This window comes from Triticum dicoccoides, chromosome 2B, assembly GCF_002162155.2.
Source record: "Triticum dicoccoides isolate Atlit2015 ecotype Zavitan chromosome 2B, WEW_v2.0, whole genome shotgun sequence".
NCBI classification, from domain to species: domain Eukaryota; kingdom Viridiplantae; phylum Streptophyta; class Magnoliopsida; order Poales; family Poaceae; genus Triticum; species Triticum dicoccoides.
Window position 1 is genome coordinate 467038959 of NC_041383.1, and position 19612 is coordinate 467058570.

General features: G+C 43.0%; 2 protein-coding genes and 2 long non-coding RNA genes across 5 annotated transcripts in view; 2 read left to right on the forward strand and 2 right to left on the reverse strand.

The window, feature by feature from the left end:
- The first annotated feature begins 219 nt into the window (after positions 1-219).
- Positions 220-15486, forward strand: LOC119364267 (exocyst complex component SEC5B-like). Its single transcript, XM_037629714.1, has 21 exons — positions 220-591; positions 3195-3352; positions 4439-4536; positions 4619-4813; positions 4922-5049; positions 5152-5310; positions 6327-6431; positions 6712-6786; positions 6903-7040; positions 7164-7346; positions 7725-7880; positions 7990-8113; positions 8198-8408; positions 9006-9121; positions 9223-9448; positions 11590-11683; positions 12136-12213; positions 13458-13514; positions 14212-14361; positions 14566-14739; positions 14963-15486. The coding sequence occupies exons 1-21, from the start codon at positions 220-222 to the stop codon at positions 15173-15175; spliced, it is 3210 nt and encodes a 1069-aa protein (XP_037485611.1). The 3' UTR covers positions 15176-15486.
- A 758-nt stretch (positions 15487-16244) lies between these two features.
- Positions 16245-19367, forward strand: LOC119364268 (fibrillin protein 5 homolog). Of its 2 annotated transcripts, none has more exons than XR_005174804.1 (7): positions 16245-16660; positions 16747-16865; positions 17140-17262; positions 17622-17720; positions 17807-17871; positions 18368-18441; positions 18610-18677. XR_005174804.1 is itself a non-coding variant. In XM_037629715.1 (7 exons), the coding sequence occupies exons 1-7, from the start codon at positions 16423-16425 to the stop codon at positions 18692-18694; spliced, it is 783 nt and encodes a 260-aa protein (XP_037485612.1). In that variant the 5' UTR covers positions 16249-16422; the 3' UTR covers positions 18695-19367. The 2 variants fall into 2 exon arrangements, 1 of the variants encoding a protein (XP_037485612.1); XM_037629715.1 differs by having other exon boundaries at positions 16249-16660; positions 17827-17871; positions 18610-19367.
- The window catches only part of LOC119364269, an 8164-nt gene continuing 7290 nt past the window's right edge, over positions 18739-19612 (reverse strand). The window contains exon 2 of the long non-coding RNA XR_005174805.1: positions 18739-18773. This is a non-coding gene — a long non-coding RNA (uncharacterized LOC119364269). The remainder of the gene's footprint in view (positions 18774-19612) is intronic.
- LOC119364270 lies at positions 18893-19606 on the reverse strand. The gene is made up of 2 exons (XR_005174806.1): positions 19475-19606; positions 18893-19309 (listed from the first exon to the last, which is right to left on the reverse strand). It is a non-coding gene; the product is annotated as an uncharacterized LOC119364270 (long non-coding RNA).

The window sequence follows — 19612 nt, forward strand, 5'->3', positions numbered from 1 at the left end:
GCCGGTTCCCTTCGGGTCCGCATCCAATCCAAGCACGGACGACAGAGACGAACCATTTCGCACTTCCGCCTTTGAACCGCCGTTCGGTCCAGCAAACTCCGTCCCGTCTTTCCGTGCGTGCAGTGCAGATCTCCCACCACCACCAGGCGGTCGAAATTTCTCCCTCCCACTCCCCCTCCCTCCTCCTCCAGATCCAGGCCCCGACCCGCACCTCCGGCCATGAGCGACAGCGATGTCGACGAGGACGAGCTCCTCCAGATGGCGCTGCAGGAGCAGGCCGCCCGGGACCTCAGCCACCAGCGCCCGGCCGGCGCGAACAAGCCCGTCGTCAACCTCGTCCGCCCGCCCGCCAACGCCCGCGGGGGCGCCAAGGCGCGTCAGCCCAGCCGCGGCGGCGACGAGGATGACGACTCCGAGGTCGAGATGCTCTCCATTTCCTCCGGCGACGAGGACGGCGCCCCCGCCCGCGAGCGCGGGCCCCCGCCGCCCCGCGGGGGCGGCCGCGCGGGTGCTCGGAGGGCCGCGTCGCGGGACGACGCTGATCTCGACGACGCCGAGCCCAGGAGCTGGAAGCGTGTCGACGAGGCTGAGGTACGGATTGCAGAGATCTCGATCCCGGGGTTGGCGTCTGTGGTGATCGTACGCTTTGATTACCCGGTCAATTATGCTTCTCTTGAGGGTTTCCAGGGAAATGAGCCAGAGCGTAGATTTTCTTGATTTCAACAGGGTCGGATCGTGGTTTGATTGCTAAATTCTAGCCACTGGCGTCAAGCTTGTACTGCTACTTCGCTTTGAACATGCACATTCTTTTAGCTCCATCTGGATTATATAGAGTGCGCCCAATTCAATTGTGTCGTGCGCCGTGTTAGTTTTGTGGCACTGCAGAGTAGGCCTGCTTGTTTGGGCAGGGGGCATTTTTGGCGAGGGTGTAGTTTAATCATGTGAGACGCATTCCACATTTCCACTTAGCCTGCTTGTATCTTCATGCGATTTGGATGCTGAACATGGAGTTTGACATAATCATAGCCAGTGCTTATACAACTTTGCTGATGTGCCATAAGCAATGCTAGGTTCATCACAACAACTGTACCGGTGTGGTTACGATTGCCACGCATTGCTGCCAAGTGTTTCCTCTGTAGGTTGCTGAATAAGACAACTTTCATTTGGGTTTCTTCTAGCTGCAAATTCACAGAATTCTTGTACATCACATATTCTTCCTCCGCCCGCAGTTACTTGACGCACAAACGGATGCATCTAGCACTGAAATACGTCTAGATACATCTGTTTGAGCGTCAACTAATTCCGGACGGAGGGACTATTATTCATAAGCGTCTGCAGTCCGACTCAGTAGAATGTTCATGTTAAAATGATCCACTGGACTCAGCTTAGTGTGTGTTTGGTTGGTGAACTAAGTGGAATGGAATGTCACGGTTCCATTCCACTGGAATGGGTTGGTTCCGTTCCTTTGTCTGGTTCTGAGCAATTAGGTGAAATGGAATGGTTCCATTTTAGTGTTTGGTTGGAGAGAGGAAGGGAATGGATTTGGTTCAGCTCACCCCTTGCATAGGAATGGTGAGATTACCTCTCACATATGTATATGTATATTTTTCACCACTATAGCTCTTTGCATCTTTAACAAACAATAGGACAGGAGAATATATTGTCAAAATCTGTAACAAAAAGTCATCCACTCATATAGATGTTAAAAGATCTGCAAAATCCTAGTCATCCAGACAAAATATTTTGATAGTTATGGAGGGTATACAATTGTCCCTCTTTTTCTCAAATTTGTGCATACAATCATGTACTCCAAGATTTCATTTAGATCACTACTTTAGTAATCTAAATGCTCTTTTATTTCTTTACAGAGGGAGTAGTTCTTATCGGAAAAAAGTACATCTTTCCAAGAATTAACATGGGCGTTATCTTATCAAGTAATCCAGCACCGTCGTGAAGCACTGAATACTTCAGCATAACTGCATAAGATCACATAAAAATGCAGTACCGATGTACACAAGAAATACCAAATTGTACAACTGTTGCAACTAGCATTTTATAGAAACCTGAAACTGTGGTTCCAGACCAATCTACATAAGTACATATCGCTGTACGCTTAGCCATCTCAATTCATGAGTTGTTTTGAGTAACCAAGACTTGTGTGATACGTAAAAATCTCAGTCTGCAGGATAGATTGGCATCACCGTTGACGCAGCCGCAAGAGAATTTAACTTGCTGCTGCGCTGGTGGGGCCGCGTGTCTCTGTGTGCTCTTTGGGCCCTCCGATGCAGCTATGAGACCTCAGTCGTTGCTGCTGTTGCTGCTGTTTTGATCCCTCTTCCCTTCTAGTACACAGCAGCAGGAACAGCACATGTGACAGCAACCCATCCTTGGGCGTTCAGCCGCCATTGCCCTTATCTGCAAACAGGTTGAACCTGCAACAGCCTCATCTCCGGCAGGCCCCTCGCGGCCGCAGCAGCTGGCAACTATACGTAACGAGCTGTAAGCCTTGGACATGTCCAAGAACTGGCTCGTCGGTGGCATCCCCGATGAGTTCTCAGGGAGGAACTTGAGGTGGCTATTGCGCGGCGCCCTTAGCGCTGAGCTCGAGGCGGAGGAGGGGTGACTGCGGGACAAAGTCCGGCAGGCGCGCGTCGGCGGAGCCAGAGAGAAGTGGCGGGAGCGCAAGGTGGCAGAGCATCAGAGCCAGCAGCTACAGAGTCTCTCCATCAGCGTGGCGGCTACATTGGCTAGCTCGAGGGAGGGAGAGGGCAGGGAAATCGTGGGGACTGAGGCTAGGTCTGGGTGAGCCGTGATGTTTTTTTTTTGGTCGCTAATTCCAGCGAGAACGTGTAGATTCCACTGATTCAGAGGTATCACCTGGTTCCGCATCTGGGAGTATATTCCCTTTGGTAGAACCGGCGCATCCGTTCCTCCACAACCAAACACAGTAATGTGCTCCAAGTATAGAACCGTTCCATTATATCCCACTTGAAGTGCCCAACCAAACACACCCTTAATCTCAGCCATTCAACCTTGATGTCTCCTTATACATCATCTTCATATATCTGCATTCTTTGATAATGGTTACCAGATGCCTTGAACATGAAGTTTCATTTCACATGCTATATTGCATTTCTTTGTTTCCATACTGATGCAGAAAAGGCCTAACGCTCATCCGCCTTTGCTTCGGCCAGCTTGCTCGCAGGGTTCGGGAAATGCGTGAAGCAAGAGCAGCGCCTAGTATTCAAGCACTTGATCAGAAAGCGGCAGCAGCAGCAGCAGCTCGAAAGGCGCTCTCAAGTGTACAGACTTTACCTAAAGGCGTGGAGGTTTTGGATCCATTAGGCCTTGGGTAACTATCTGGGTCACCAAACATTTATGATCAATTAAAGCCGTGTTCTATTTCTAGTGCTCCAATCATATTACAGGGCAGCCCCAGTGCATGTAGCTCCCGCTTGCGCAGGGTCTGGGGAAGGGTCCGACCACTTTGGGTCTATTGTACGCAGCCTTTCCCTACATTTCTGTAAGAGGCTGTTTCCAGGACTTGAACCCGTGACCTCATGGTCACAAGGCAGCAGCTTTACCACTGCGCCAAGGCTCCAATCATATTACACCTGGAAAATATTTTGTAAAAGAAATTAGTCCAGTTCATGCTCAGTTCTCACCTACTAGTGCATCCCTTGCACCAAAAGGTGCACCTTGGGCTTCACATATATTCTATGAATGCCTTATGTGATTTTTTTATGAGTATCCTGCTGCTATGCGGGTACTAATATTTCTTTGCACTGTCTTCTATGATTGTGGATGAGTACACACAAACTGTCAAGTCCTATATGCCTTGGCCTTAAAGACACTTTTCTGGATACTAGCTTCTGACCCAGAAGCCAATACATTTTTGTTTTGTTTTGTTGGAGAAGTTCAGAAGCCAGTTTAAGATGGGGTGGGTGGGACAATCAGGTAAGAAGCTAGAGAAGCTAGGAGGGATTAGCTTTCTGTCTCCTTTGTTTTAGCTTCTGTTTATCCAAAAGACAAGTGGAGAAACGCTAGGAGGCATCATATTCTTTGTCATTCTTTGAGATAGCTGTTTCTCCAAAAGGCAAGTGGAGAAGAAGCCTGGTATTTAGACTGGCTTCTTCATTTGCCTTTAGAAGCTGAAGTAGAAGTCTGGCCAAATAGGTATCGTCATTCATGGGAAGATTTGTGAATCACAATGTGTTTTTAAAACTTATTAAAGTAATGAACATGGCCTCTATAGCGATCTATTTGGAATTTGGACATTACAGATATTAACTCAAAAGCGTCGATAGTGCTGTGCAGTGCAGTGTCTGCGTCACAGGCTATGTAGCACAGGGAATCAAAATAACCATGTGTTGTTTATTTTCTATTCTTCTATGTCTACTGCCTTTTCATCATTAGATAATGCTTATTTCCTTACCAGTGTTATGGACAATAAGTCCCTGCGGCTAATCACCGAAGCTTCAATAAGTTCTCCAGTTTCAAGGGAGAAGTCCCAGGGTTTGGACCCCAGTATGCGAGGTATGCCTGTTCATCATATGCAATATCCCTTTCTTTATTATTGTTCTTTTTAACAAATGGTATATTTTTTGTATATTTACAGAGAAAGTTATATATTCTTCTCCTCGTTTTGATCCCAAGGTTTTTCTTTCGTGGGTCCACAAAGATACAAGTGCTGCTGATTTGGAGTCTGGTGCTCTTACCTTGAAAACTGATCTCAAAGGGAGAACACAGCAGAAAAAACAACTAGTCAAGGAGAATTTTGATTGTTTTGTCTCCTGCAAAACCACAATAGATGGTATTAGTTTTGCTGTTAGTTTTTCCTTATTGCTGCTACATGTGTTGTCATTTAAATTCTGTACAGTGTCTGCATCTCCTTGTAAATATGCTATTTTTTTTTCTGCAGACATTGAGTCGAAGCTGAGACAGATAGAAGATGATCCTGAGGGTGCAGGCACATCTCACTTATATTCAGTCACTCAAAAAATTAGCGGTGTGGCAAATCGTGCATTTGAGCCTCTATTTGAGAGGCAGGTAAACCAACTAAACTTTCTCTCGAGCTACTTCTCACTTATCTTGATTGGTATTTCTGCAAGATTCCTTCTTGAGTGTACTAAAGTAAACCCCCTTATACAGGCCCAAGCTGAGAAGATCAGATCTGTTCAAGGAATGCTTCAGAGATTCCGGACATTATTTAACCTGCCAAGCGCAATTCGTGGCAACATTAGGAAAGGAGAGTATGATCTAGCTGTCAGAGAGTACCAAAAAGCAAAATCAATTGTTCTTCCTTCTCATGTATGCCGACTTCTTAATTTATTTTAGCAATGCCTATCACCATACGATTAGGAGTTATGGGAATGGGCAGGGTATACATGCTTACTGGTCATTGTCTTTACTCAAACAACCTTGGGGATTTAGTGGGGACCATGGACCAATGATGTCCATCATATTCGCATTACTGTCCTAGATTGCTATCTCCCCTCTATTTGCTGCTTAGTAAATCGGTGTAGTAATTTGTTAAGTGTAAAAAATATTAAATATACCTACTTTAAATTCAGCATTTAGAAATTTTCGATGCATACAGGAGAAACTTGTATGATCATTACCTAACGAAACAGCTAAAGCAGACACAGTCATCTACTTGGCAGTGACTTATTAGGGTTTTAGTGGGGTTGCATTGTCATTGCCTTACTGTTGAATTATTTCCAGTAGTTTGTGGCACCATGCCAAAATTCTGTTACAGGAGATTGCTCCCCTAGTCTCCGAGATACTTGCTAAAATGACGTGTAATTATACCATCATTTGCTACCAATTTGTGCTTGATCAGAGCATGCAACAAATTTATGTTAAGAGTTTTGAAGGATCTCACCTCTTAAGATATTTTTTTCATGCCGCCTGCTTGTCTTTCTGTTGACGAGGCAGTGTATGGTAGAAATGCCATGACGATGTCTTGCATGTTGCAGCTGACTGGAGGCTGTACATGCATCATTTGTCTCATGTTTTCCATATACTTTAGGGTTTTAAGTCCCGCTGTTGTTTGCTTTATTATATTTGTACTTCTATATGGAAAACAATATACAATTTTCTAATAACAGAGCTTGGTTGATTCACACTCAGCTCTTAGAAACCCGAAAGTATTGACTTGCATGTGTGTCGCTAACTTGATTTTATTGGCTGTTACATATTGTTCAAATTTTCATTGTCTTTGTAGCGCTTCCCCTCATTGTTATTTGTTAGGCACGCCACAATCAACTGTAGTTTTAGTGCATTTTATATGTTTAGTATATGATACTACAATGGACAACCTGTAGGTTGGAATACTGAAACGTGTACTGGAAGAAGTGGAGAAGGTAATGCATGAATTCAGGGGCATGCTTTATAAGTCAATGGAAGATCCTCATCTCGACCTTGCTGAGGTTAGTACATTGCAATATTTTGTGTTGTTGACACCTTGAAATTCATTACTTCTGTTGACAATGAAAGATGGCTTAACTTGTGAAGTTAGATTTGAGGGATCTTGACCTTGATCAGATAGTGTGACACTTCTACGAGACATAGGAAGTGGATGGATAACCTTAGGATACTGCTGGGACTAAAATTAACTATCTGATTACTAGCAATACTTACACTATTTTTAGATCCAATTTATCTTATGATTTGGTTCTATTTGCTTACTGATTCTATTCCAACTTTCAGCTTGAGAACATTGTCCGCCTACTGTTGGAGTTGGAGCCTGAGACTGATCCAGTGTGGCATTATCTTAATATTCAGGTTATCACCCTTGACCCGAAGCTTCATGCTATAGCTGACATTTTCCTATTAAATCATCTCCACTCTCTGTCATATTCATATTCTAAATGTGCTTATACACTACTATTTTCTATCAGAATGGCAGAATTCATGGATTGTTTGAAAAGTGTACCGTAGATCATGAAGTGCGAATGGAGATTTTGCAAAATAAAATACGTGATAAAGTGCTATCTGATTCAAAATGGAGGCAGCTGCAACAAGAGTCGAATAAATCAGTGAGTGCCTTACTTTCTCTTGTTCAGCATGATACATGTTTCATTATTCTTCTTATGATATTACCATGGTATTCATGGCTTTTCTTTTTGTTAATGTAGCCCTCTTTTGTTTTGTTTGTGTAGTTGGAAGTTGATTCTGCTATTGGTGATTCTTTTCAAGATGATCAATTGTCATCAAGCTTCATGGTTGAAGAGGCTGATAGTTTAAGGGCAACTTACATACGCAGGTTAAGTGCTGTACTTATCCAGCATGTTCCAGCATTCTGGAGATTAGCTTTATCTGTCTTCAGTGGAAAATTTGCAAAGGTATGGACATGCAAAATCGTATTAGTTGCATGGTAGCTAAGCATGATTCACCTTGAGTATATTGCTCTGAGCAAATGGCTTTTCATGTTTAGTAGCCGTATAGGTTAGGTCTTGCTACAAGCATATTGTTTTGCGGAAACTTGTGCAACCTTCCATCGCCCTGTTCGCACAATATTGAACTCAAATTGAAAAGTTTACATACACTTCATGTAAATTGTTCTGATAATGTCAACATGAAAATCTGATGCCTGCTTCACATTGTCACATGAAAGTCTGATGTCTGCTTCACATTGTCATATGAAAGTTTTAGAGCCACCATCTTATATTTTTTTGAGCATAATAAAGAACCACACAGATCTGTTAGCTTATTCCTTACAGGCAGCTGCTGGCAATGCACTTGCTGATTCTGAGATGAATGCAAAATCTGGTGCAAATAAGATTGATGATAAAGGTGCGGAGGCGAAGTACACAAACCATAGTCTTGATGAGGTTGCTAGTATGGCTTGTGCTACTGTATCTGTTTTCGACACGAAGGTACATTACTTACTGCATGCTAGGAAAATTTGTTTGTTAACCATGATACTTTGCGCTTGGTGTTATGATTGTATTTGTAATTCTAGTAATCATGCTTTCACACAAACAGGTTCAGAATACTTTTCGTGATTTTGAGGAATGCAACATTCTTCGTCCATTTATGGGTGACACTATAAAAGAAATAGCTAAGGCTTGTCAGACCCTCGAGGGGAAGGATTCATCCCCGACTGCTGGTATAGTTAGTGCCATTGTCTTAAAAAGTTGCTTTTACACATAAATTTGCTGTATATCCTGAATGTGTTTAACAACTGTGCCAGTTAAAATGTTGCATGCCCTTCATACTGAAATGACAAAGCTCTACATTCTTCGACTTTGTTCGTGGATGCGGGTAACAACTAAGGAAGTATCAAAACATGAGACTTGGGTTACTTTGTCAACCCTTGAGAGAAACAAGTCTCCTTATGCAATTTCATGCCTGCCCTTGGAGTTCCGTGAAATCACAATTTCCGCAATGGACCGGATTGAATTGTAAGCGTGCTTCTGTATTTCTGCTCAACACTGTACTTTATTAATTTGTCTAGTTTGTTACGGAGTTATGCACTTACGGTTGCGATTTCTGAGCCATGTGGAAGTTTTCTGGCTGTATTTTTGTTTTCCCCCCTGTAGTTGACCTTTTTCTTTGTAATGTTTGCATTTCAAAGCTTATTTCCTTGTTGGGAACTCCAGGTTTTCTGCACAACTAGGGGAGGCTAAATATGTTTCTTTTTGCAAGCACAATATGTTAGTTTATGACAACGCATGGCAATTCAATTGCATTCTTGTTACTCCCTCCATTCCAATAAAATAAGGCGCGCAGTCGCACACACACCCCAAAATTCAACTTTGACCATAAATTAGACATATCAAATGTGAGTTATATGTGATAAAAATTATACCATTGAATTCATATTCGAAAGAACTTTTCAGTGGTATAATATTTAGTTCACAAAAATGTATACCATCGGTCTAATTTATGGTCAAAGTTGGATTTGGGGATGTATAACACAGAGACAGACAGACTACGTATCTTCAGCCTTCACTTTTGAAAGTATCAAACTGCGTCCTGATCTACGTTGTTTATTTCAGAATGATCTTTAATCTCAGGAATGAGACTGCCAAGTCTTACGACATTACTCGACAGCTTCAGGAAATCCATGAGTCTGTTAGACTTGCATTTCTAAATTCTTTTCGGGATTTTGCAGGTATGGAGTTGATTTATATTATAGTTATTCTGAAATTCTGAATTGTTGTATTTAATTATGGCATCATTGTTTATTCTTCACAACCTGTGTAAACTTATCAGGTTATCTGGGGACATTTGGAGCGGAACTAGCTCAGAGTAGATCAAATAAAGAAAACAATCATGTGCAAAATGGGTATATGAATGGTACTGATAGAGAATCATCTGCTAGCATGGATGGAGGCTTGCACAAGAAGCTATTGGTTGTTTTGAGTAACATTGGATATTGTAAAGCAGAACTTTCAGATCAACTGTATAACAAATATAGGCACATTTGGTCTCCGATCAGGTACCTGGCCTACTTCTCTTATTTTTCTGATAGCATTCTTCAAGTATTGCTGCATTGCATAATGCTCTAAAACCTATTATGGTTCAAATTCCCTAACCTTCCACCCTCAAATAATAATAATTTTCTTGAGGTCATCTCTTGTTAGTTCTTTACTATTTTCATGTCATTATCTTCCTTTGAAGCTAATTCCGATGCATCTTAGTCATTAGAATGTAATTTACTAACTGATCACTCGAATTGAATTTTTGTAGCAGAAATATTGTGGAAGGATTCCTATCTAACTGAAAGTTTACATACTAATCAATTAGAGCCACTGATTTTTATCCAGTTGATATATTTAAGTAATACTTCCAACAACAACAACAAAGCCTTCAGTCCCAAACAAGTTGTGGCAGGCTAGAGCTGAAACCCATAAGATCTCGCAACCAACTCATGGTTCTGGCACATGGATAGCTAGCTTCCACGCACCCTGTCCATGGCTAGTTCTTTGGTGATATTCCAGTCCTTCAGATCTCTCTTTACAGACTCCTCCCATGTCAAGTTTGGTCTACCCAACCCCTCTTGACACTATCAGCACGCTTTAGCCATCCGCTATGCACTGGAGCTTCTGGTGGCCTGCGCTGAATATGCCCAAACCATCCTGTCCAGGCTAGTTCTTTGGTGATATTCCAGTCCTTCAGATCTCTCTTTACAGACTCCTCCCATGTCAAGTTTGGTCTACCCAACCCCTCTTGACACTATCAGCACACTTTAGCCATCCGCTATGCACTGGAGCTTCTGGTGGCCTGCGCTGAATATGCCCAAACCATCTCAAACGATGTTGGACAAGCTTCACTCCAATCGGTGCTACCCCAACTCTATCCCGTATATCATCATTCCGGACCTGATCCTTCCTTGTGTGGCCACACATCCATCTCAAAATGCGCATCTCCGCTACACCTAACTGTTGAACATGTCGCCTTTTAGTCGGCGAACACTCAGCGCCATACAACATTGCGGGTCAAATCGCCGTCCTATAGAACCTGCCTTTTAGCTTTTGTGGCACTCTCTTGTCACAGAGAACGCCAGAAGCTTGGCGCCACTTCATCTATCCGGCTTTGATTCGATGGCTCACATCTTCATTGATATCACCATCCTTCTGCAGCATTGTCCCCAAATATTGAAAGGTGTCCTTCTGAGGTACCACCTGCCCATCAAGGCTAACCTCCTCCTCCTTCTGAGGTACTAAAACTGCACCTCATGCACTCGGTTTTAGTTCTACTAAGCCTAAAACCTTTTGATTCCAAGGTTTGTCTCCATAGCTTTAACTTTCTATTAACCCCCATCCGATGATCATCGACTAGCACCACATCATCCGCAAAGAGCATACACCATGGGATATCTCCTGGTATATCCCTTGTGACCTCATCCATAACCAAAACAAAAAGATAAGGGCTCAAAGCTGACCCTTGGTGCAGTCCTATTTTAGTCTTCATTGGGAAGTCATCAGTGTCGCCATCACTTGTTCGAACACTTGTCACAACATTAGCGTACATGTTCTTGATGAGGGTAATGTACTTTGTTGGGACTTTGTGTTTCTCCAAGGCCCACCACATTATCGGTTGTAATAACATCTTATATTATGGGACGGAGGGAGTACATCTGAATTAGAACCACTTATATTTCAGCATTTTGAACTGAAAGAGAGAAAAATGCGCCTTTTGACTTTAAGATACATGTGGACTAGAAGTGAGCAGTGTCATAGTAACAGCATGCTTAAGTGGCCATCAGCATGCTTGGCCGAAGGTTCCACCCATCAGTTAGGGCTGTTGGTATGAATGGCACTACTGTCTGGGAAGGAAGATGCAAAAAGATTTCTAGGGTTAGGTGCAAATTTATCTTCAGATGAGCCTAACTCATGAAATCATTTCCATTAGTGTGATATCCTATGAATGTGCTACATTTTGTACCTTGTTGCATCCAGTTTTGAGCCTCTCCTTTTTGTAGGACATCAGTCATTAGAAGAAAACCTTCTATGTCTCATTCTTTATCCATATATATTTCTTGTAAGCATGAATAGATGAATGAAAACATTATTTACTCATTTTAGAAACATTTCTCAAGATACATCTACTTCATCAATGACAGTTTCACTATCACAGGGATAATGATGAACGTAGTGCTGATATGCGAGATCTGGTGACATCCTTCTCTGGACTTGAGGATAAAGTCCTCGACCAATATACTTTTGCAAAGGTATGGTTGGCAATGGAGGACTTTCTGTTGATCAACCAGTATATGTATGATCTGTTGAACATCCCGCTGCCAGGGCGCCGTGTCGCTTTATTCCTATCTTGTCGTGCGAATGTTAATCTGGGATATTTTACTTGCTGAAGATTTGTTACGCAAACACCAAATATATTGTCATCCGTCAACAGTAGTATAATCTTTGAAAGAATCGCTTAAATGATGCCAACTATAATATTTCATTTTTGTATGAAGTAGCAGTAATTTGATTAAAAGCCGTTGTTATTATACTTGCTTTCAGTTTCTATTAGTCTGGAATAAGCCATATGTTTGTAAACAAGTAGGTCATACTTGACGCCATAAACATGTTTTCCGGATTATCAGTTTTTGGGCATGTTCGCATTTTATATTGTCCTGCTTTCGCTTTTACTCATCATGATTTTTTATTTTCTTTTGATTAGTCAAATGTGATCAGAAATGCTGCACAGAACTATCTGTTGGATTCTGGGATTCATTGGGGAGCAGCACCTGTAGTGAAGGTATGCAGTACAAAGGATGACAAGCCCTATTGATGCTATCTCAATTATCTATTACTAGTTCTTTATTTATTGAAACAGCCAATTGCATTCCACGCTAGAGTTTCCGTCCTGATGCAGTTCAAAATCATGGCTGGATCCAACCCCACTCAAACTGCTGCACAACCCTTCTTGGCAGGTTTTGCACAGTTCGTGGGCTACATTACCAATTTGCCATTAAACGATAGCTCCCGTTCGCACTCCTGTTTTATTTCCAGCTCTCTGCCGATGCCCTGCTCCTAATCGTTGGCAGTGGTGGCACTGAGCACAACCTCTTGCCCAGCAGGATGGCGACCTCTTCTGCGCATCCGACCTCTCAGCACTGAGGCGCCTGGTATTGCACTCTGTCCAGAAGGATGTTCTCCTGCTCCTTGGTGGTGACATTGTGTCCTGTACTCCTGTGATTGTTGCTGTGCAGTCGGGCTAGTGCTATGATCTAATTGTGGTGAGAGGCTAGGTGCCCAGCAGTTTGCTAGTGAAGGGCAGATGTATCAAGCAACAGCATCGCCTGATGAGGTGGTGGGGTGTTTTCTGCTGGCAAGTCACCTCTGTGTGCTTCTGAGCGAAAGCGCTTCTGGTTGCCTCACACCATTGCCAGATGAGGCGCTGGGCTGCTTCTGGCCGGTGGCCTTCATGCAGAGCACCCCTCACTCCCAGATGAACATTATTGTTTCTTGCCTCACGTTGCTGAGATCACATTCACTAACTTTAGTGAGGCTAGTTCAACACCAGCGTCAGCATCACCTCTCCTCTTTCAGTTCTTTCAAGTTGTCAATCACATCTTTGGAATCTTATGCTTGCCATTTGCTTCTCTCAATTTATTGTTGCCATGAACTTCCTTCAAATATATCCCTCCCTGTTGTTTCTTTCTGCATTCTCAGCTTAATTATCTTCATCACCAGTGTGTTACTTTGGAATGGCTTGGGCTGGGTTTTCATACCAAGGAACTGTCTATGAACAGGGCTTGTTCAGAACATGTAGCATCTTACCCATTTACTGCAAGGACAGTTACAACTTACACTAATGGTATCTTGTGGCTCCACTTTTTTTTGCTGACCTAACTGGTGTTTGCGTAGTGGCATGCATTTATGAAAAATAGCCCTGTGTAACAATTAAGTTGCAAATGTTTTTGCTGTCTTACAAATTTAGCATTTTGTCAATGCGAGTGTAGTATTGTTGCACTCTAATTCAATTTATTGTCCTCGCAGGGCATACGGGATGCAACTCTTGATTTACTGCACATCCTTGTAGCTGTACATGCCGAGGTTTCCATCATTTTCCTGTTCTTCCTTTCATTAGTTTCGCATGTGACACAACTATCTTTCCAGGAATAACATGCTTAAAAATGGGCAGATTTCAAACTTTTTTTCTAGGCCGATGGGTTCGTTATGTCCACTTCTGCAGTTCTGCTAAGCTTTCTATTGTGCAAGTAAAATGGACAGATTTCAAACTTTATTTTATTTCTGTTTATCTGATAAATATAGGAAAAATACCTTTACATTATAAACTGGATCATTTTTTTTCTGCTTAATGAATAACCAGAGATCCTGATGTTTCCGTAAAAAAAAGTTAGTCTGTAAGGTAGCTGGTATTAAGTACTAGACAAGGCGTTTTCAGTGGTAGCTGGACCTGGTCTCTGTCCTGGAATTTGACAATTTTTGAAGAACTTGGTAACACTGCATTATGTATTTTAATTCGGTTTCCAGTGGTGCTGTGATGTATTTGTTCTATAACTCATATTAAAACTATTGTATTTCATTCTGGATTATTTTCATGTGGATCCTGTTTCCTACTTATACACTAAATAAACACTACTTTAAAACTCTAGGGCCGCTTGTTTTCAAAAACCGCATGACAGGTTGCTGTTGGCAGTTATAATCTATACAGTAAAGTAAGGTACATGGATAAATCTGCTTTAATTCCATCAAAATTATTTTATGCTCTACCTTTGTCTTGTTTCAGGTATACTCGGGTGCTAGGCCTTTGTTGGAGAAAACGATGAAAATTTTGGTCGAGGGTTTGGTCGACATCTTTCTTAGTCTTTTTTATGAGAACAAGGCCAAAGATCTCAGAATGTTGGATGCAAATGGTTTTTGTCAGCTCATGCTTGAGGTAAGTTATGTACTCCCTCCGATCCATATTAATTCTCGCAGACTTAGTACAAAGTTAGTAGAACTTTGTGCTAAATCTGCGTCAATTAATTTGGGCCGGAGGGAGTAGTTACTTTTGTTCATCGTAGGATTATTTTTGAGCCTTTACTATGCAGTTGTTCAACTAGTCAAGTTAAACACTCTCCTTTTTGTTATATGCTTGCAGCTCGAGTATTTTGAAACCGTGTTAAACACATACTTCTCTACTGAGGCACAACAAGCTCTGAAATCTTTGCAAGAGAGTTTGTTGGAGAAGGCCTGTGAAAGTATGGGTGAAGCCTCGGAGAATCCTGCATCAGATGATAAACAAGTGTCATCAGTATCACCCGATGATTTGCTTGTAAGTACTCCAAACATTCATGCCTGTCCACGAATTGTGATACATGACAAATTCATCTAGTAGAGTACCATCACATTAACCTATTGAAATATAGGCTGTGCTATGTATGTCTTGATATTTATGATCCTTTGGACAAGCTCGATTACATTGAACTAAGTGCTCTTTAGGGTAAGTTTACTTTTGCAACGGACAATGTATAATCGAAAGTCTGTGTTTTCCCCAGGCTCTTGCTCAGCAACACGGCAGTGATCTGCTGCAAGGGGAGCTGGAGAGAACCCGATTAAATATAGCATGTTTTATGGAGCCAACTCTTCAATCAGGCTCGAAAACTTCAGCTTATTCGTCTTACCAGGCACCAGCCCCAGCTCAAGTCTCCTCCCCTAGTTTTAGAAGGCAGCAGACAAATTCTCCTATAGTCTCTAGAAGACGCCGATGAACTAAATGCTGAGAGCAACATTTTCTTTATCGACGTGGCCTCTTCCCTAAACTCCCTTTTTAAGAAGGAAGTCCCTCTTTTCTTGGGTTGCCTGTATTTTTTATCCATTCATTGTAATTAGCATCATGTTGTGTATTATGAATTTTGATCCATTCTTTTGGTGTTGTATGATAAAAAGGGCAGGGTACAGGTGCTGCTGTACGGGACTATGTACTTGTATAATCTCCAGAAACTGGAATTGTTATTTCCTTTTTTTTTTCAGAAGATACCACTGCAAATTATACTTGTTTTAAACCAAGTGGTAGATCTTATCTTGGGTCTTCGTCTATTGCCTGAGCCTATGTTTGAACCTCACACTGTTTCAGCTTGGCGTGTTTCTAAGCTGAGTTGACGAGCAGACAAGGTGTTCGGTTTGTGTACTAGTATATACTCCTACATTGTACAATTGAACTTGGGTAGTAATGTACGTATTGTGGTAATAATGCCTTTTTCTTTGGTGACTTGTCTACAGCATACACCTCCGGCTTCCTCGAGAATTTGCTAGGCTGAGGGGGCCTTCTGATTGAAATTGGATGGAAGAGGCGTCCACTAGCATCATACCTACTCTGGTTTCAAGTTTTTTCATGCTGCGAAAAGAAAACACCTCCGGCTTCTTCTGTTCTTACTTGCTGCGTTGTTTTTCCAGTACACTTGTAATTTTCGCTTGTATGTAATGCAGTGGATCCATAACGTTGGTTCCTCACTATTTGTGTGCGGGCATCATTATCGAGCGCTCCTGCAGACCCTTTATTTACTGTAGATTCGGCCATTGTTTGCGTGCATGTGCTACGAGGCACTTTGATTTGTCTCACATTATTGTCAGCACGTGCTGCAGGCTCGAGATCCGGCTCCGGCCTCCAGTAGTCAGCACAGCACAGCACCAACGGTTTATAGTACTATATTTTGCTTGGAGCGGGACCTCCAGTAGTCTATGCGCAGGATAGTTGCACGTGCACCCACTTGCACTGCTACGCAACATGCCGTGGTCGACTCCTCGGGAACGGAAGAAGGCACCACAACACAAGAACGTTATCCTCCCAGACCGTGTCCACGACTCCACGTGTGTGCACTCTCCCAGAGGCAGAGCTGCCTATCTCCGCCCCGCCAATCAACGTCTTCCAGTAGCAACCTCACGCATGGAGGAGAGCATGGTGCAGCCCAAGAGTAGGCCCCGCGAGTGAGCCCGCCCGCCCTCCGCCCTGCCTGCCATGGCAGCCTCCCTCCTCTCTCCCTCGGCTCACTGCCACTGCATTACCACGCCCACCAGGGGAACCGGAACGCCGCTGCCTTCCCCGCGGTGCCACCCACCAGCTCCGCTGCGCCGGCCGCGGCCGCGGGGCGCGGTGCTGGTGGCGAGAGGCGCCGCGGTGCCTCCCGAGCAAAGCTTGACGCCTCAGTACCAGACGCTGGGCGACGCCAAGGCTGCGCTGTACCAAGCTCTGGAAGGTTTGCTGCTGCTGCTATTTGGTGCTTGGTTTCGTTGGTGGTTCTGAACTGGACTCTGATTCCTGTCTGTACTGTTCTGACAAAAGGTATCGACAGAGGAATATTTGGCATAACCTCCGCGAAAAGGTCCCAGATTCATGCTCTGGTGGAGCTCTTGGAGTCCCGGAATCCTACACCGAATCCCACCGACAAATTGCACGACAAGGTACACAAGCTGAATATTCGTCTTCCAATTGCTAGTAGTATATGATTCACCTATGTTGCCCCTGATAATACTACCTTGTTTGGGCTGCGGTAATTGAAGTGTTTGACTCGTCCTTGCCATGCTCTTAAGCTTAAGTCTGACTTCAGATTTTCATAGCTTGGTAACTTCTGTTACTAGGAAGATTCATGCTGGCCTGGGCAGTTAATGCATGCCAAATTTTGAAAAACAAGAGGAACACCTGCAATTACTGACTCTGGTCTTGGGACGATGCAAGGTGGACGGCTGCTGGAGGCTCATCTACAGCACGATTTCGATTCTGGGAAAAAGGAGAACCAAGCTGGGCCTGCGAGATTTCATTAGCCTCGGGGATTTCCTCCAGATAATCGATGTCAAGGAGGTTAGTCAAACGTTGCCCATCAAATTTCAGCATCCCTTTTTCTTTTCTTTTTAATTTGTTCTATAAGTCTTGTATTTATGTAGTCTGTAGCTCCACTTGTAGTACAATTTATGCTTTTACAGCTGTGCAGCGTAGATTTTGAATAGTGTATGTTAAATGATAATCTTGTGCCCTGAACTGAGCATTGAAATGCAATGAAATTAGGATTCATACACAATGCCAAATTGTATTTTAGCTGTATAGGTAGTTCATGAAACTGAGTGCTATTGTAAAGATTCTACTTCCCAACCAAGTAAGTTTTGATTGTTGGTATATCTTGAAATAAATGGAGATTTAGCGTCACTTCTGTACACCCAAAGGAAAAGGCGGTGAGTGTCATAAAGTTCAGCGCAAGAGCATTGAAGATATTCTCAGGCCAACTTGCTATTGAAGCATCCTACACTATCACTACAAAAACAGTAAGAAATTCTATCTTGTCATCTCTCATGTCTAAAATTTCCTGTGTCTGACTGCTAATTGATGAAAACCTGTAATTTCCTCACAGCCTGTGGTGTCTTGTTTCAGAGAGTGGGTATCAAGCTTGAGAGTTCAACAATCACCCCAGATCAGGTACAAGTTGCGATCCCCTGTGAAATGAAAATGTTTTAAATATTAACGTCTCTACCAAAAAGAACAAAACCACTATGGGGACAAGAACAATACTCCCTCCATTTACTTATACAAGGCCACTATGGAATATACATTTTGCATCTATACAAGGCCACCAACAGTAATCGAGGCAAAAGTAATGATATTCTCTCATACTACTACATGCAGTTTAATACTTGCATGCATGCAGTCATAGTGACAACTAGTTACTTGCTCCACTCAGTTTCTTTGCATGCATGAGGCGTATTAATGTCTCAGTAAACGAAATGAAAAGTTGACTTGCAAAACAGGCATTAAATTTTACATTGGTACTTGTAATCTGAGTTTGTGGCCTTGTATATAAAAATGAAGGGAGTACCTTGTACAGTACTATGTTTACTTGTGGAACAAGAATGATGCCCTGGTCTTTCACTTATCTAATGTTTATTTTGACCGTTTGTCACATTGGGCTATGCAGTTGATGAATATCTTCCAGAAGAACTACGACATGCTCCTTGCCATATTCAACCCAGAAGGTTGGCTCGAGATAACGTATCCTTTTGGTGTTGCTGAGTGCTACTCTACACTTGATTGATTTTTCGAATTGGTGTTTCTGCCTGTTTTTTTCTTCAAATTGGTGTTTTTGCCACTCTTCTATTTATACATATAGCAAACCTAGTTCACATATACAGTCTAGTCTTCCTCATAAAATTTTACTAGATATGTTGACGAATCTCTACGGATCGGCAGAGATGACAAGGCAAACATCTTTGTTCTAGAGAAAACAGACCCATCTCAAGTGTAAGAAGATCCACGAAGCAAAATGTGTGCAAATATTCGTAATTTCTAACAATGAGTGCATCGACACTCAGAGAAGATGCCACCTTTGTTAGGAATTAATTAATTAGATTAATTAACTATTAATCACTGCTATGCCGGTGCCACTTTTGGCAACTGCCTCCTTTTGTAACCGCCTTGTAAACTGGGTATAAATACCCCAATCTTCAATCAATAGAATAACTGTTCATTCATATATCTGTTTTCCATTCGCTCCTCTCTCTCGATTCTCTCTAACACGTTATCACGCACGCCTCTTCCAGAGAGCAATTAGGCCAAGAACTCGACGGCTCCACCGTCCCTGACCCTCCCTCCGGCCCCAAGGACACGAGGACCCTCGGCCTCGACAGCGCTCCAGCGGCGCAGCACCAGCGCGCGATGCAGGCGGCTGAGGCACCCCATGGTTGACGACGCCCTCCTCTGTAGGCGCGTCGAAGCGGCGCCCTCCGGCGCTTCAATCCGCCACATGACTGCCGACGACAGCGGCGGCAAACGGCAAGGCCTCTCTATGGCCAGAGGAGGCCACTCCGGCGATCTGCAATTGCCGCAGACGATGACTGGAGAAGTCTGGAGAAGTTGGCTACTAGAGTTTCGGCCACCACGCGATTCACGGCGAAGACGAGATGTTCCTCGTACAAAAAGGAAAGAAACTAATCAGGGAGATTGATTGATTGATCTTGTCTTCTTGCAATCATCAATTAATAATCTAACAATGAATTGTTTTTCTCCTGTATGTATATGCGCTCACACGAATCTCACGAAGAATTGATCAATCGTGAACTACAAAGAAAGAAGAACCGATGGAAGAACGCAGCGCCAGCCTCCATCGATTCAAGAATTGGAAGCCTCGAACACACTCTGCCAAAGGACAGAAAATCAATCAATT

Bases quoted from the DNA above. Each gene is read 5' to 3' on its own strand.
- LOC119364267 (XM_037629714.1), top strand. From the start codon at position 220: ATGAGCGACAGCGATGTCGACGAGGACGAGCTCCTCCAGATGGCGCTG. The intron at 4,814-4,921 runs GTATTAGTTTTG...TTTTTTCTGCAG, and splicing joins CTGCAAAACCACAATAGATG to ACATTGAGTCGAAGCTGAGA. The intron at 14,740-14,962 runs GTAAGTACTCCA...TGTTTTCCCCAG, and splicing joins TATCACCCGATGATTTGCTT to GCTCTTGCTCAGCAACACGG.
- LOC119364268 (XM_037629715.1), top strand. From the start codon at position 16,423: ATGGCAGCCTCCCTCCTCTCTCCCTCGGCTCACTGCCACTGCATTACC. The intron at 16,661-16,746 runs GTTTGCTGCTGC...TTCTGACAAAAG, and splicing joins GCTGTACCAAGCTCTGGAAG to GTATCGACAGAGGAATATTT. The intron at 17,721-17,826 runs GTAAGAAATTCT...GTCTTGTTTCAG, and splicing joins ACACTATCACTACAAAAACA to AGAGTGGGTATCAAGCTTGA.